Raw genomic sequence first — 16,536 nt, 5'->3', positions numbered from 1 at the left:
AACACATGAAGTAGGTGTGATTGTTACTTCCTTGTTCATGAATAATGTGGCATAGTCATAAGATATTGAGATGGAGTCATACAAATAAGTGAGCTGGAAAAGAGTTTTATTTTCATTGCATTACTTTGACCATGTACAGTGATGGACTGCATGTAATATACATACAGCACAAACAGTGACTGTGCACATTTATAATACCCGATAATCTCATTACAGTAATGTTTAAAAGCCACAGTTTCACAACCAGAATAAAGATTGTGAGTGTTTCCATAAACCTGAGTTCAGGTAACTGGCAGTATAAAGATAATGCAACTGCTATGTGTTTACATTTTTATATCTCATTTGTTTATTCTGTATTTCTTGTTCTTGATGTGAAACATGTTTTCTGTAGTAGCTCTTCTTCTACAAACTTTCCCTCCCTCTTTCCCCTTCTTTTCTTCTTCTCTTGCTTCCTACTGACAGTGCCGTTGGTAGTTGAGTTTGGCTCCCAGCCTGGTTCCTGCCAGGTGTTTGTTGAAGGCGTTGTCCATCTCTTGGCTCTGTTCTGGAGTGAAGTGGTTCTTCCAGTCACCAACCTCACCTGCTCAGGGACACAAATATGAGGCCGTTTAAAACCCTCTGATTTACCACTTACATTTCTTCTCAAAGCTTCAAAATAAAAATGAATGATTTGTATCTCTGTTTTTATTTTCCAAAGTCATGCTCTTCTTTCTGAATCCTTTAAACTGGTGTGAGTTTATTCATTTCAAGAATAGCTTTTTTTCTTTTGCAAATTAACTTCATGTGCTCAATTATATGGAAAATGTCTACAAAATAATAGATTTGTTAAATAAGTGACCGTTTTTAGCTGGATGTGTTGAGCAGAGCTGGAGATCTATGCACCATGTAGCAGGTATGTGCAGTAAATATGCACATCGCAGTTTAGTTTTAAAACAAATGCCTTCAATCGATAAAACAGGCAGGCTAATCATTTCAGTAAAAACACACTCCCCAAAAATATTTTATTATGGTGAGGCACCTTTTCTGAAGATGGCGTTTCCCAGAGTACCACCGTGGGAGTTGGCGGAGCTCTTCTTCATGGCACTGAAGGTGCTCCCCTCTGCAATCTGCTGCACCTGAGCCTCCGTCAGGCTGAAGCCAAAGAAGGTGTTGATCTGACGGATGCCCCCGCTCAGGTCCTGCAGGACAGGAACCAGAACCAGAGCCGTTACAGACTGACACTTCTACAGTGAGTGTTTTTCATGTGGTGAAGGTGATGGTTTTTCATCTACATTAAATGAACATGTGAACGCAATAACATTATTAATCGTATACATTATTTGAAAGCTACCACTCTCTAAGTCCTTGTGTGCTCCACCTGTTTTAGCTCTTCATAGGTGACGATCATGACGTTGGGGTCGTCCATCCTCTTCTCCCAGGCCAGAGCGTGATCAAAGTATGACCCCCAGGGAACTACACACACACACACACACACACACACACACACACCAAAGTGCATTTAGTTGTTTGGATCAGTTAAATGTGACTTTCATGACTCCATAAACCAATAATAATACACTTTGTGCTTAATAAGTACTTTTACTTTTTAGACTTAGTACATTTTTATAGCTAATATTGAAGGCAAGACTTTTACTTGCAGAGGGATATATTTGCTACTCGGTTCTGAATTTCACCACTGATCACATCTCACCAAAAGGAAGAGATGAAATAGGGTTCCAAAAATGCATTTGATGTCTGGCAGAAGTTTCGTAGTAAATAAGTTCTTTTAGGGTGATTTTGTCAGTCAAAAGTAAAAAGCCAGCCAGAAAGTTACTTCAAAAGGGTTCGTCAGGGGTGCAGCAGTCAAGAAGCAGTCAGGCACTATCAAAGTGCTGGACAAAAGAACAATAGAGGATCTGGCAGGGATTGAACAGAGGCGGGCCGGCAAACATGACTGATGAAGAAAGTGCAAATGGGTTAGGTCATGTGATTGCAGTGGGTTACTGCAGGGCAGGAGGGAGATGACTGATAGCAGGGAAACAAAGAAGCCGGAGTTGTTTTCCGGCATTGTGATTGTGGGTGAAAGTTGTCAGCATTACAAACCCATGAAGCGATACAGTTAACTACTGTACAGCCCTATAATCTCTGCAGGCAGTTATTTACAGTTACAGTGGTGGAGTTGCAGATCACAGTGATGTTGGAGAAACAGTACAGAACATTTTTATTTCCATCAAGAAGTGCAATTTTTAGCACTTCAGCTTTGGCTTAATTTTTAACAAATCCCAAGGTGCATTCTCTGGTACTTATTTTATTTAAGTAAAGTATGTAATGCAGGCATTTTACCTTTTAGCTGTAATTGAATAATTTGTCAATTATACGACTTTTACTTCATGAAAGGATTTCAAAACGTCATGGTATTAGTTTATGTACTGAGAAACTGCCCTCTTGTGCCCCATGAAGGCCTGAGAAGCAGTTTTATGCGTGTCTTGACGTAGTGAACTCACTGATTGTAGCTCTTTAGCCTCACTTGGATTGCACATTGAATCAAACACATCCACAGTGACCCTGCTTAGTCAGTTTTACACGGTGTTTATTCGCCCATAAACACCCATGAACCCATAAACCCATAAACGCCCATGCAGTGTCATAGAATCAGGCTGTGGAAGTATACGTGCAAAGCAAAAGGTGGTGTACTATGGAGTCTGCTCTCCACATCCTGCCTTTACTCAGACTGCACGTCTGAAGGCCCCGCTGGAGTCTGCACGATTTCATCTGATTTTGCGCGGAAAATTAAAAGAATAACTATATAAAAGTCACCAATCTTCTCGCTGATGATCTTGTTTACTTATGAAGGATATGGAAGGATATAGTGGAGGCTTCGGTATTACAGTGAGACCGTTTCCTAACCAGTTAAAAATTCCTAACAGTTACTGTAATGTAAGATTTATTTATTGTCAAAGCACATTTCAACCACAACAGAATTTGAAAGGTTAATGCATTATTTGAAAACAAAAAAGAGAAATGGCCTCTTTGATAATCCATGCATGCCTGAACCATCGTTAAATGTGGTCCAGTTGATAATGAATTCACAAAGCTTTTTTTAGAGAGAAAATGGCTGCAGATGTCTTTGGATCATGATGACATCGTAATAACCTGAAGGTGGGTAGTGTGTGCTTTTATTTCTCACCGTCTCCACTCATGAAGTGGGAGTAGAAGGATTCCCAGGACTCCAGGGATGGGAGGACCGGGTTGTTGTTGGAGAAGTGATAGAAGGACACCAGAGTGTCTTTAGGGTTCCTGAAGATCACCAGCCTCTGCACAACACAATCAATTAAAAAAAAAAACATGTCGGTGCATCAAACTGGGGTTCTACAAAATAATTACGTAAAAAAAAAAATATATATATATTATATATAATTATTATTATTTTTTTTTTTTTCATTTTAAAAGCCACATCAGCTTCGTCTTCCATTTGAGTCAGTGAAGGACATTTTATACTTTGATGTACCGTCACAGTTGATGACAAAGGAGAATCAGTTGGAAAATGTTGCTGCAGATGTTTTGAAACTTACTTTAGTTTTCTTTGCATGGAAGGAGGCAGGGATGTTGTCGGGGTGCATGTGAGTCCCCAGAAACCTCGGGGAGGGAGTCTCACCCATGGCCTGAGGGGAGAGCCGGACCGGAGAGAAAGGGGGAGTCAACTTTACCTTTTACAATTTCCAAGTATATTCAGCATTAGCCATTACATGTTACAATGTGATTTCTTATCATTTGTCAGTTCCATCAAATAAGACTGTGCCAAAAATGACTTTGAGGTTTGGTTTAGTCTGAGAAACTAAAACTACTGATTCAAGGAATAATGGTGGTTATTCTTCAGAGAAAAAAAAAGCATTGCAACAAATATGAGAGTGGCATCAACCTTCTCATCCAACTCTCGCTAAGAAAGAGAATATACATATTTTCCCGTTGGTTGAAACTAATCCTTTAATGTCTCCCTGCCATGTTGTTTCTCAGAATTCAACACACGCTTGATGAGACATGAACACACCCACACACCTAGACACACACACACACACACACACACACACACACACACACAAAGTGTTCCTGAACAGTTGAAACACCTCCAGCGGTGAGGTTTCCAAGAATCGTTCTGAACACAAAGCATGTCTGCATTTCTGTTGAATTTCCTTAGTGTTTTCTGATCACATCTGTCTCACATTACCACAATAGTACAGACACGCTGCACTCTGATTGACTTTTCAGCACCGACAGACGGACTTCCTCAACACCAGTTTACTTAATGAGGTTTGGTTTTGTCAGGATCCCTGTCAGACCAGACACCTGCCATCGCCACACAGCTGCAGCCACTTCAGCTAATCCGGTGTCGGACCACAGGCTCCACACCTTCCCGTCTTTATTCTGGCTAAATAAAACTTGTTATATCAACTTCTGTCTCCTGTGGTCTTGCTATTGGGTCCTAACCGTGAACTCCCGTGACAGGTTTCTGTTTGAGTCTCTTCCAAAAGAGAAATAAGAGTTAAGAACACTGGAGCACAACATCCAACCAACACACTATTGATTTGGATATATAGATGTTTTTTTTGTCAAAGTCCAAACCTCAACATTACAATTATTAACATCCCAACAAGCAAAAGCAGCATGAAATCTTTCTACATGAAAAGTGACTTCAACCATCAAAATGGTTTCCACTTTCTGTTAATGAACTATGTTGGTTTCAGCTGTATTTGTATACTTGTGTTTTATGTGTAAAAGTTAAAGTAAGTAAAGCAGTGAGAGTGGCATGAAAAAAAAAAGTACCTTTATGACATCCGGTCCAAAAAACTCAATCAGTGGCGGCATCCTTGAGTCTATTTTCATCCCTGTGGCCTCTGTGATGATCTTCCTTACCACACCCACCATCCAGTTAAAACCTACACACACACATAAAGCACACTTTTTGAGATTGCACTCAGAGACCAAAACCTCAGCTCAAGTCTCCAAAATTCGAAACATTTCGTGCCTTGCACCCAGTTTGCAATTCAACGCGATACTTTTTGCAGCACGCGGTTCTCCACATAAGACACGTGAATCGGACATAAAGTCACTTGCTTGCCATTTTAAAAAACTGCCATTCAAAAGGCCGACCCTTCGACCAATTGGCTGATACACGTGCCACCTGGCCAAACACCTTATTGCTTGATTGTTAACTCATCAATCAGGATGCAAGCATTATAAAAAAAGGCCACAGGTGAGTTACTGTTGCAGAGTTGTTTTGCCACTTGTGTGTGTAATTGTGTTTTCACAATCGTGTTTCAGCAATTGTAAAAAAACCCTGTTACAACAGTGTACAAAATGTGCTGAATATGTGATCCTGTCACACGTCGTAAAAACAATTTAACTTTGCAGCTACTTCAGTGGACTCTGCAGCTGCTGCAGGTCAATTCGTTCATCTGTTTCACTTCTTCTTCTCTTCTTTCACTTTGGCAGCAAGCCGGCGTGTTAGTCTCCACATGTATTGCTTCCTCTGACAGATCCTGCTGTTACATAAAGACTATGGATCACAGTTAACAGGAGGGGAAACATCAGTACGGGTAATTTAAAGACTGGCTTATTACCGGCCTTCTCTGGGAATTGCAGCATTCCCTTGCACCATATAGCAGGAGGACCACTCCACGAAGTTTTACTGTACAGGTTTTTTTGTTGAGGCACATTTAAACTTTTTAATGTCTATGTCGCTGTGCAAAAAACTAATTATTTCTCCAGTTTTACCTGTGCAGTGCTAGTAGGCCTATACACACTGTCGAAAATGTTTCATCAATCTGACAGACACGCAAAGCAAAAGACTTTTAGAGCAAAAATTCCTCAAACGTCATTTTAGTTTTTCTTCGTCCAAATTTTGAGATATAAATATTTTGAAATTCCTGCCTTCATGCTCCAATAAATTGCAAATTAATGGAATTTGGTTTATGGCGCTCAAAGAGTTGAATATCAACATGAATAAAAAAGTAATTTTGGTAGATTGACTTAAAAATGGGTAAAGCTAAAAAAAAGGCTGCAAATAGAGATTTATAATGTCTGTGTAATTCAATTTGAGTGCCCTTGCAAATGACACCTGACTACTTCCTGGAGTGAATTATAATTTATTATTTTTTGGGGACAGACGGGAATGAGAAAACCAGCTGTATAGCCATGCAGTGTGACACCCACAGAGAAACCAGTGAAACAAATGTTACAGGCCTATGAACAGCCACAGGCCGTACATTTGGAGGTCGGGTTAATCTTCCTCCATATATCACCGAGACGTCAGGAAGCCATTATCTGTGGCAGGCTGCTGTGTAGCACTGCAACATCAAAAGGGGCCATTTAGCCGTTTAAAAAGAGGCTCCGATTGGCTGGACTGATGGGGCTGTCACACACCCATAGATGGGCTCTACTATCCCCCATGCGGGCCCCAAGCCAACCAGGTCCCTACACATGGAGATGTGGGACGGGTGTGTCTAATCTAACATTCCTCTGAAGGCGATTAACAAGTCTGTCTTCGTGTCGTTGCTCAACCAGCGAGCTGGTGTCCAAAAAGCCTCTCAAAAATAAACACAAAAACCATAAAGAAAAACATGTCACATTCCTTGAACGCACCGCGGTGACGGCAGGAATGTCACGCTTGTCTTCCTCTGAAAACCGCACTGTGAGCATTCTGTGTTTTTAAGAGAAAGCCATTATGTGGTGCTTTTTAATATCAACAAATCATTACCACATTCACTCAGGCACATTAATGCACTACAGTACCCAGATTTCCTGCAAAGTGATGTCAGTAAAGTGAGTGTTCAATGGTTGAATTTTCGTCTTAAATTAATGAACCTCTAAATTTAACACGTTATATGTTTTGTTTTTTTATTTGTGCAAACACCAAAATGTAAAAACATAAATTCCCCGTGTGCCGGACTACTTTGTGGCCGGGTGATTTTACAGAAAACCTGTAGTAAAGATTCAGGTGTGTGACATGAAGTGAACTCAGCTGACCTTACGTCAGTGTTTTCTCACTCTTTTGCCTGAAAACGAAGCCTTGTTTACTTACAACCACTCGTCCACAGTTACAGGCTTGTGATCGGTTCATCTAAAGAGGTTTTTTTTCTCCTTGTTTTATTGCTTTATTCGAGGCCTTAAAAAGATAAAAAAAATATACGGTGGCAGCGGTGGATAGTAATCAAGTACATTTACTCAAGTACTTTACTTAAGTACAGTTTTGAGGTAGGCTAATTGTACTTTACATGAATATTTCCATTTTCTTTATACTTGTACTTCATTTATTTGAACCAGAACCAGGCGCTCTCAACCTTTTCAGTTTGTGACCTCTTACAAAAACCCCTGCTTCGAAGGTGATCAGCTGGTTGTTATCAGCCTCACCAAGGTTAACCTTGACCAAAAGTCAAGGTTGACTTATTTTACTCTGCTTTTGTCACATCATAAACGTACTTCACTGATGCCAAGTTACGTATATTACGTAACAAGCATACTTATTTTAAACCAAATCAAGATATTTTCCTAAACCTAACTAACCAGTTTTGTTGTCTAAACCTAAAGTTGTTTTGCGTCAATTCACAAAGTTAAGTTTCACTTTCAGGTGGTAGGTGCAGTTTGGCCTGTTCGAAACAAACGCCCGTTCAACCGGCCGATAACATTCAAACTGGGTTTCACAAAAGGTGTGGTTCCTTTGGCTTTCATTATACATTTACTATTTTACACTGTTGCATCTACTTCTGCAAGAATCTGAATACTTCGTCACTCACAGATGAGAGGAAAGTCTATTCTCAGTCATCTGGCAAACCCCTCCATTTTATCTTATGACCACCGACAATCCTGCTGACCTTTGGTCAAATCATTCATCAAAACTCCGACCGTGCCACAACCTGACAGACTTGAAACTTGTTCTGACTTTTAGACACTTACTTTTATGAAAGTGTCCCGTGAGAAGCCAAAACTAAACGTTGATGATACGCTTGTTAAGTAATTTAACATACGGCAGCACAGATGTCTGCCTTCTCTTCAATAAAATGGGACTATATGGTCTCAAAGTGCCAAAAAACATACATTTGAAAAAACTCAACAGCGACATCTCTTTCCTGTAATCATGACCCGGTTACTCGAGGTAATCCACAGACCTCGTTGTGCGTGGTTTCATGTAGGAACTAGTTCATAGTTCATGGCTGATATCTCCAGAACTGGGCAACTCACAACTAAATAATCTAGATCAGGGGTCTCAAACTCAAGGCCTGATATTGATCTTTGATAGAGTAATGTGGGTTTCTTAACCCTAAATGAACAGGATTTAAGTTACAATAACAGAAATGTGCTTAAGTATATTTTTACATTTATATAACTGCATGTACAATATTTTAACACTTGAATAAACAATAACCAAATGCAGAGACAGTTATTTACCAATATGTTAGGAGTAGTTACATTTACACAGTCTTACATTTACAACCGGCCCTTTGAGGGCGACCGTGATGCTGATGTGGCCCGGAGTGAAAATGAGTTTGACACCCCTGATAGATGGATAAATAGCACTACAAGTAAGAGGAAATATATGTATTTTGTATTTTGGGGTGAACTGTACCTTTTTAATTCTGCTTCCGTGTGACGTTTTATGCATTTGTGGATGAAATCTGTCGTGACAAACAGTCAGCGGTGTAAAGTAGTTCACTCAAATACTGCACTTACCGGTAACTACAATTTTGAAGTACTTGTACTTTACTTGAGTATTTCCAATTTCTGGTACTTTATATTTCTAATACATTACATTTTTCATATAACTTTAGGACAATTTATATTAATATGAAATATAATTAACAAATTAATGATGATGTTAAATTAAAATGAGCTTCACCTTTACCAGCTGCAACAATAAAGTGATGAACATATTCATGCAACAATAACAATAATAATCCACTATCATAATGTGTATTATTCTGAAATGAGCCATTCTCAATGAGTACTTTTACTTACTTTAAGTATGCGCTGATGCTTTTACTTTTGTACATTTACTTCAATAAGATTTTAAAATGCAGGACTTGAAACAAAGTATTTCTGCACTGTGGTATTACTACATTTACTAAAGTAAAAGATCAATAGTTCAATAGATCAATAAAGTTACAATCATTAACATTACAAACAACCATCAGAACGGAGATCAAAGGTCAGCGGTCGTAACAGATGGATCTAATTTTCATTTAACACTTTATGAATCACTTATTTAAAAAAATGTAATACCATCTGATGGTTGTTACTCTCCAACTGAACAGCTTTGAGAAAAAACTCACCACATTTGGGATACGCCACCAGCATGATGTCGTCCTCTCTGGCCTCGATGTTCTCCAGAGCCTTTAGGTTGTCCTCTGGGCACATGAGGCGCGGGTACAACACCCCGTTGTACCTGTACAACTTCTCCTCGTCCTTGATCTCCTTCGCAGCCTCCATCTTGGACTGCAGGTCAGTGGTGAAGGCGCTGGTGTTCATCTTGATTGAGAAAAGCAAAAACCCGCACAAAGTACAGAAGAGAAGCTGCTGTCTGTGCAGCTGAGCGTCAATCCATTGCTGCCCTGAGAGGGAATGAGTAGCACTGAGAAAGAGAGAGAGAGTAAGAGAGAGAGAGAAAGGGTGTGTGTAGCCGTAGTAAAAGGAGGAGGCCCCGGGCACCTCCTCCTTTTATCACAGACACACACACACACACACACACACACACACTCATTCACACACAACTAATTACCTAAGACTTTACAATCATCATGTTTTTTCCACATTCCTCTGTAGGTGTAGTTTACTTATGCAGCTCAGAATCACATTCACACTCTCGTTTGACTTGCGTTTACAGCAGCATTTGCCAACCAGACCCCAAAGATCTCTGAAGAAGACGAGGAACAACTCCCCCACAACCGCTTCAGAAGTAAGAACAGAAAGGAGAGAAAACGTTGAAAGAGTTTATTGTCACACTTCCATAGATGTGGAGTACTTGCAAGAAAGAGTTTATGAAAACACATGACAAAGAATTGAAGCAATCGAGGCCCTATTGTGGATCAAGCACCAAAAACTCCGACATTACCCATGATGCAAATCTATAGCTTTTGCCTGGTAAACTCACACGGTCAACTGACTCCTCAAGCAACCCAGTCCCCTAAATTACATTTATATACAATAACCGTTCAAAAGTTAGTAATAAGCTGTAATACTGAATTCCGGCTATTTTAACAGAGATCAAACATAATCCAGACACTTTTGTCCCCAAAAGGAGCTTTCCAGTTATCCACAATTCATGCAATTCCAAAACTGTTAAGTTTAGAAATATTCAAATACACCATTTTAGACGAACATAACACATTTATACCACACATTATGGCCAAAACATCATGGGATTATTCCATACAGTTTGCATATCTGTAAAGAGGCGATAACGTCGTCTAGTTTAATTTAATATCAACGCTCGCTTCAAAACTGAGCCCGCTGTGATACAGTGATGTCGGCCGCAGGTCTCAGAGGACTTTAGAGGGATTCAGAAGTCACGATTCAGTTAAATAGAAGTGCAGCTCTCAGGTCATAGGATGAGGTTTCCCAAAAGCAAATCTTTGTCTGCCTCAGCAGAGATGATTTCATGTCCTCTGTCTGCTTTCGTACAGTGAGGGTGAAAGGGAGCCCTGCTGGACTGTGGCTATAAATCATTTGGTAATGGTCCATTGACTTTCTCTAAGATACCGGTACTCAGTTAAAGACATGAATCACTCAGCTGGTCTTAATGTATTTCCTTCTTGTCGTATAGAACCGTTGAGGCTTGTTTGTGGTTTCAGTCTTTCCACTATGTTGAACCTGTGGAACCTTCAGCCGCTCTAGAGCATCAGTGAGGTCCAACACTGAGGTTTGGTGAGCAGGTCTGGCTCACAGCCGCTGTTCCGGTTCATCCCAAAGGTGTTGAATGAGGTGGAGGTCAGAGGTCGGACCAGTCAAGTTATTCCTCCCCAGACTGGGGAAACTCATTCCTTCATGGAGCTGGCTTCTGCACACAAGGGCATTGTGTGCTAAACGGGGACGAACATTTGGATACGTGTATGAAAATAAGCTGATGAAGCAGCTTCCCTGGGATCTCAACTATTTTTGACAACATGAATCATTTTTTAACCCCCCGCGGACTCCTCCTGTTCCCTGTCTGAACAGACGCAAAGCTCACTGCACACATCTACATTTAAATGTTTCATTGCTTCAGCTGTAAAATAGTTATATATACTATATTGTTGCACTGGTCTGTGTTTGGGATGATAGGCTGTCAATCGACATAAACATGAGCAGAACCTGCACCTGATTGGATGAATCGTTGGTGTTTGCTTGGATCCAGGAGTAGAACTGCAACTAATAAATATTTACACTAACGACTTATCGGCCGTTTATTTTCTAAATTCATTGTTCGGTTTATAAAATATCTTTTTTGTAATGTGAAAAACTGAGTTGTTGGAGTCTTCAAATTTCTTGTTCTTTTCTGACTGTCAGCCCAAACAAAAAGGAATTAAATTTTCCTAAATTATTCACATTTGAGAAGCTGGAACCAGTTCACATTTAACAATTACCAAAAACAATGAATCATTTATCAAAGTTAGTGCAGATTCATTTTCGATGGCTTTTGCTTAGAATGTGGTAAAGCCATCTATTATTTGTTCTCTTTTATTGTTTTTTGTTTCTCATTCATAATTTTATTCACATATAAATTTAAGTTTTTAGTTTTTGTGTGTGAATGGATTTATTTACCAGTGTTTAGCAGTTATTTTCTCCGGTCTTGATGGTAGATTATACTCGATGATTATAGTTTAGATTGCATGTGATTTTAATATATTACAACAAGGCTGTTGTACTGGATTTGTTTGAAACAACAGAGGTGAGAAACAGGCCGTGCAGGTGATGAATTGAGCTGAAACCAAACCAAGCAGTTCTCAGCGTTTTGCACATGATGTCATGTAAGTTCAGTTTTGATTGTGGGATTCAAATCTGTTTTTCTTAAGCGGGTACATCTTGTGTTTCTCTTATCAAATAAATTAAAGTTATTCAAATGAAAAGCACCAAATCCTCATAAAAACAAACAAATCTGTTACATATACTAATTCTCAACTATTAGCAAATTGTACTTACTAAAAACACAAAATATATGTATTTAACAATGTATGGCGTTGCTTTATATGAATATTGTAAATAGATGAATTCATTGACTACTAATTAGCAAGACTTCTTATTAATTCATCATTTATTTATTACTTTATTTACCTAAAGATGTAAAGTAATCCAGGGAGACGATCTCACACTACACACTCCGATACAGCAGGTGGCGTTGTGCACCGTCTAAACACCGATTGCAACCCACTGTTAAATCAGACGAAGAAGAAATAGTGCACCGGAAGTCCAAAATGGAGATGGACGGAATGATGTCCACGTCCTCTGGTCTGTCTTACCACAATGCCGGAGACTATTACCCCAGAAAGTTCGGCACGAAGCCGGACGTGGTGCCGTCTGGAGTCACCGAGAGGAAAGTGGGCCCGCTGGAGAAACCGGACATGGTGTCGGTGGATGTCATTAACGTCAGTGATTCAGGTTTGTGATGCTAGCAGGCTACCGGCTAACAACACGTCGTCAAACAGGCGGCTGTGCTAACCGACGGCTAACAGCTGATTCTGACTTTAGTTGTAGACGTCAGAGGAGCTTTCAGTTTTTTTCTGTTGTTAGCTGGTCAACACATTGACGGTGACCAGCTAACAACGGAAAAAACTGTCTTTTACGGTCCGTGTAAACCAGTTTAGTGATCCGTGGATCTTGTTTGTAGACGGTAACGTTACCGTCTACAAACAAGAAACCCAAATGATCTTTTATGTAAAGCGAAGAACACACTTGTTATCTGCACAAAAATGCAGAAACCGTAGCTCATTGTCAGACAGTCTACCTTTCATCATGTTGTACTCGGGTTGTGTTATGTTGTTCTTCCATGTTGACGGTGGTGTCTGTATTCTTCCACAGACGTCCACTTGCACAGGAAGAAGCATGAGCATGACTCATATGTCTTGGTGAGTGTCTCTGGGGGTTCTATTAGATGGGTTTTAGAGTTCATGAATATCCTTTATTTTGTCACCGCTGTAATATTATGCACACACAGAATGATTGCACTGGAGCTTTCATTACTTCTCAAAGTAGCCCACTCTGTGTTTACAGTGACTCTTTAGTATGTATTCATGTCTTTAAAGACAGTTTGGGCTGGTATGTGTTAAACTTCTGAGAACAGGTTTTAAGACTGGTCCCAAGCTTTGACTTAAGAGTCACGTTTTTTTCTTTCAGAACCCTTTGGATGGGCAAGTCTTTGACTTGTCACACAAGATGGTCATTTGTTGATAAAAGTCCGGTGGTACTTTTTCCGTAGAGAATAAGGGAAAATGACAAACGTAAAAATTCTGCAGTGTTTTACGTTTGGTTTACAGTTTTTCTCTTGTATTTAATGCTGTTTCTTCTGTTGGGTTTTAAAAGAGTTAGATTACTTTGAGATGCCTATATTAAAACAGCGAGGGGCATTATTATCAAATTGTGCAAATATTTGCTTTAATGTGATAACCTTCTAATAAGTAAAGAGACTCTGCAGTTTTGAATACCCCAAGAAGATACTTCTGCAGATTAGATTGTTACCAGGTGTGTCAGTAACGTCCAGTGTAGCTGAAGTCAATGTTGTACATTGACTCACCACTTGGTGGCAGTGCAGCTCAGGCTTTGCCTCCTACTCTGCATTACTATCACAGACTTGACAAACCCGATTGTACCTAAAGTAATCTAAATGCCATTCCTGACATCTGTAGTGAAATATTCTAGCCAGCTTTTTATTTAGCTGCACACTGCTCTTCATCAAATGTTTCATTGTCTATTGTCAAGTTTAAAAGTTAGTTTGTATAAATATGTATGAATCATTTGTTTTAATTTGCAGGGCACCATTCATCCATTCAGGAAGACGCACAAATCCTTCTTTGGAAAACTCCAGCAAGAATTCAGACTGGTCACCTCAGATAGACGGGTAAGTGTGTGTGTGTAACTACATAGTAAAAATATAATTTCACACTTCTCTTTAAAGGAGCTGTACATTCAGAACATTAATATAGCAGCAAACAGCTGTTATCGATGTAAAGATGCTCTTCGCTGCTCTTCGCTGCTCTAATGCGGTGGTTACAACAGACGGCGGTTACAACTGATAACGTAAGTACACCGCGCAGCTCCCACCCCCTGGTTCCCCCTCAGGTTGACCCTGTTAGCTCTGTCAGCACTTTCACCGTTTTGTAGTTTGCACTGTAAGCGCGTCTAGCACTGTGAGCCAAAAGCCGCCGGCTCAGGCGCCGCCATATTGAGAGCCATTGACAGGCAATCAAATTGCTACTATTCTCAGATCTTGCACCTTTAAAAAAAACATAAAAATGAGCTAAATTTTCTTTGTTTGTTTTTAACCATCAACCGACTGAATCCGCCTGGCTATCATCATCCAAACAGCATCTTTCCTCCTGGTTTTAACTCGGTAGTTATCGTCTGGAAAGTCCTCACTTCATAATCCCATTGTGCTGTAAACTGTGTCACACTCAGTCAAACCCGAACACCTCCAGTAATCCTGATTTTCTAGCAGGTCACCGTGTTCCAGTGAAAGCAGCAGCGAGTAAAATACCATCAGCCACGAACTGACAGCTGGTCCACTTTGTCTCACAGCTTCCAACTGTTGTCTCGATTTCTGTATATTCTGAATATTAATATAATTTGATAGTATTTTTCGGTGGGCCAACTGAGCATGAACTTGTTTAATAGGGAAAGCTTGAATCAGTCGGGCAGTAAATGTGTTTTTCCTGTGCACGTTGAACACACAACAACACCACCAATGTAATCCTTGACCAGGACACTAGTAGAGGGATCTTCTTATACAATACGGTAGAAAACATTCTGGTCCAGCGAAAATAAAGCTTTCACAGCATTTATTTTACTGTTCGTTGTAAAACCTGTACAATTTAAAGTTCTTAGTAGGCAGTCAAACAAAAACGATAAACAGTATTTAAAGGCTCACAAAACATGTTTCGTTCAAATGCTTGAAGTGATTTTGAGTACATGCAAAACAATTAGTAATGGTTTCCCAACAAAACAGGGACAGATGTAGAGTTTAAGCTAAAAATGCTTCTGAACAACACTGGGATGTAAAAATTCCAAAGAAAACACCGGAGCCATGATAATGAACGTAAAAGGATCTCAGACGTGATTGTTTTGCGTGCGTGTGTGTCTCAGTGTTATTGTACTATAATCCACTTTGACCACATACTGGCAGGGGGTCTTGCTTCCCCATAGAGCCCTGGATTGGATTACACGGTGTTGTACACGGTGTTGTACACGGTTTAGGGACCAAACATAGTTCAAACCGGCGAAAGCTGAGATGTGCTTCGTCAGCGCCTCATCGCCCTCGTCTCACGTCTCCTCTTACCTTTTGCAAAATATAACAAAATCTTATGAATATGATTTCAGGTAGCCTGCAGTATTCACAGCCTACATAGTTTAGCACCAGATATAAGCTATTTTATGCCGAATATATCAGATGTTGAACGAAGTGTTAGTGGGCTTTCGAAACACCTCACACATTGTGTTGACGTCAGCAGTCAGGGATTGGCTGCGTCCGCCGGTTTTTCGTAACTTCCCGAAACTGCTAACATCTACTTTACGTATTGATCGATCAGGTGTGTTGAGGTGAGGAGTTTCTCTCTCTTCTCCAGTTTCATGTGAACAATAGAAGAAGCTTTGGCAGATTAGGCCACAACATAACCAAACTATTAAAAATGAAAGAAACTAAATAAAGTGCCAAATCAGCCCTCCTCATCCTCCTTGTTGGCCATGAAGGATGAAGAATTTGCATAGCAGCAGGGTCACAAAGCGCTCCAAGCTCCGACAGCACTAGATCCTGCACCTCCCATAATGCAACTCAATAGTGTCTCCTCATTAGACCCTGCTCGACTTGACAAACCTCTGTTCTGACTTCACGACTAGTAAAGCCACCGTTTTATGCGTAAAATCAGTTCGGTTCCTCTTTAATTTCCTGGAAAGATGTAAACAGAGTCAAAGTTCTCTATAAAACAAGTTCACATTAAGTTTTTGAAGAGGACATGAAGTAAACTTAAAGCAGGAGCGAGTTATTGACGCTGCTTTTTATCGGATGAATTTCAGAACAGCCTAAGAATTGCAATGCCGGTTATTCACCATGTCTGTCATACAGTACGTGTTTGTAGTGCTGGACATTGGTGCTTAAAGGTCGTCAGTCGCTGTTACAGTAACAAAATGTCCTGATAAAACTGGAACAGGGACATCGGGCCGTCGGCAGAGACAAGACATGACCGGGGGGACAGAAGAGTGAGAGGACCGGGCGTCATCTTATTTCTGCTGTAACTCCTCCGGCCACGTTAACAGGCCGCCGCCGATTCGTTATGCAAGTAGCTTTATTCTGAGAGGAGGCCACCCTGGAGATGCTGAACCCCG

At 40.2% G+C, this 16,536-nt stretch overlaps 2 protein-coding genes across 3 annotated transcripts in view; one reads left to right on the top strand and one right to left on the bottom strand.

Moving 5' to 3' along the window:
- Positions 1–452: 452 nt before the first annotated feature.
- sult6b1 (sulfotransferase family, cytosolic, 6b, member 1) lies at positions 453–9,465 on the bottom strand (the record flags this gene model as incomplete). Its single annotated transcript, XM_079280840.1, has 7 exons — positions 9,303–9,465; positions 4,801–4,913; positions 3,552–3,641; positions 3,167–3,293; positions 1,358–1,452; positions 1,019–1,178; positions 453–580 (listed from the first exon to the last, which is right to left on the bottom strand). Exons 1-7 carry the CDS (start codon positions 9,457–9,459, stop codon positions 453–455), a joined length of 870 nt encoding a protein of 289 aa, XP_079136966.1. The 5' UTR covers positions 9,460–9,465.
- Positions 9,466–12,419: 2,954 nt separating this feature from the next.
- The window catches only part of slc30a6 (solute carrier family 30 member 6), a gene marked incomplete at its 5' end in the record, with an annotated part of 35,284 nt that continues 31,167 nt past the window's right edge, over positions 12,420–16,536 (top strand). For both annotated transcript variants that reach the window (XR_013772409.1, XM_079279820.1), the window contains 3 exons: positions 12,420–12,603; positions 13,024–13,070; positions 13,973–14,059. Coding sequence is in view for 1 of the 2 variants with exons in the window: in XM_079279820.1 (XP_079135946.1) it covers positions 12,420–12,603; positions 13,024–13,070; positions 13,973–14,059 (318 nt within the window). The remainder of the gene's footprint in view (positions 12,604–13,023; positions 13,071–13,972; positions 14,060–16,536) is intronic.

The sequence above is a fragment of the Melanostigma gelatinosum genome (genome assembly GCF_949748355.1).
Source record: "Melanostigma gelatinosum genome assembly, chromosome: 12".
NCBI classification, from domain to species: Eukaryota; Metazoa; Chordata; class Actinopteri; order Perciformes; family Zoarcidae; genus Melanostigma; species Melanostigma gelatinosum.
The sequence above is the reverse complement of the archived record's forward strand: the minus strand, read 5'-3'. Positions and strand labels throughout refer to the sequence as shown.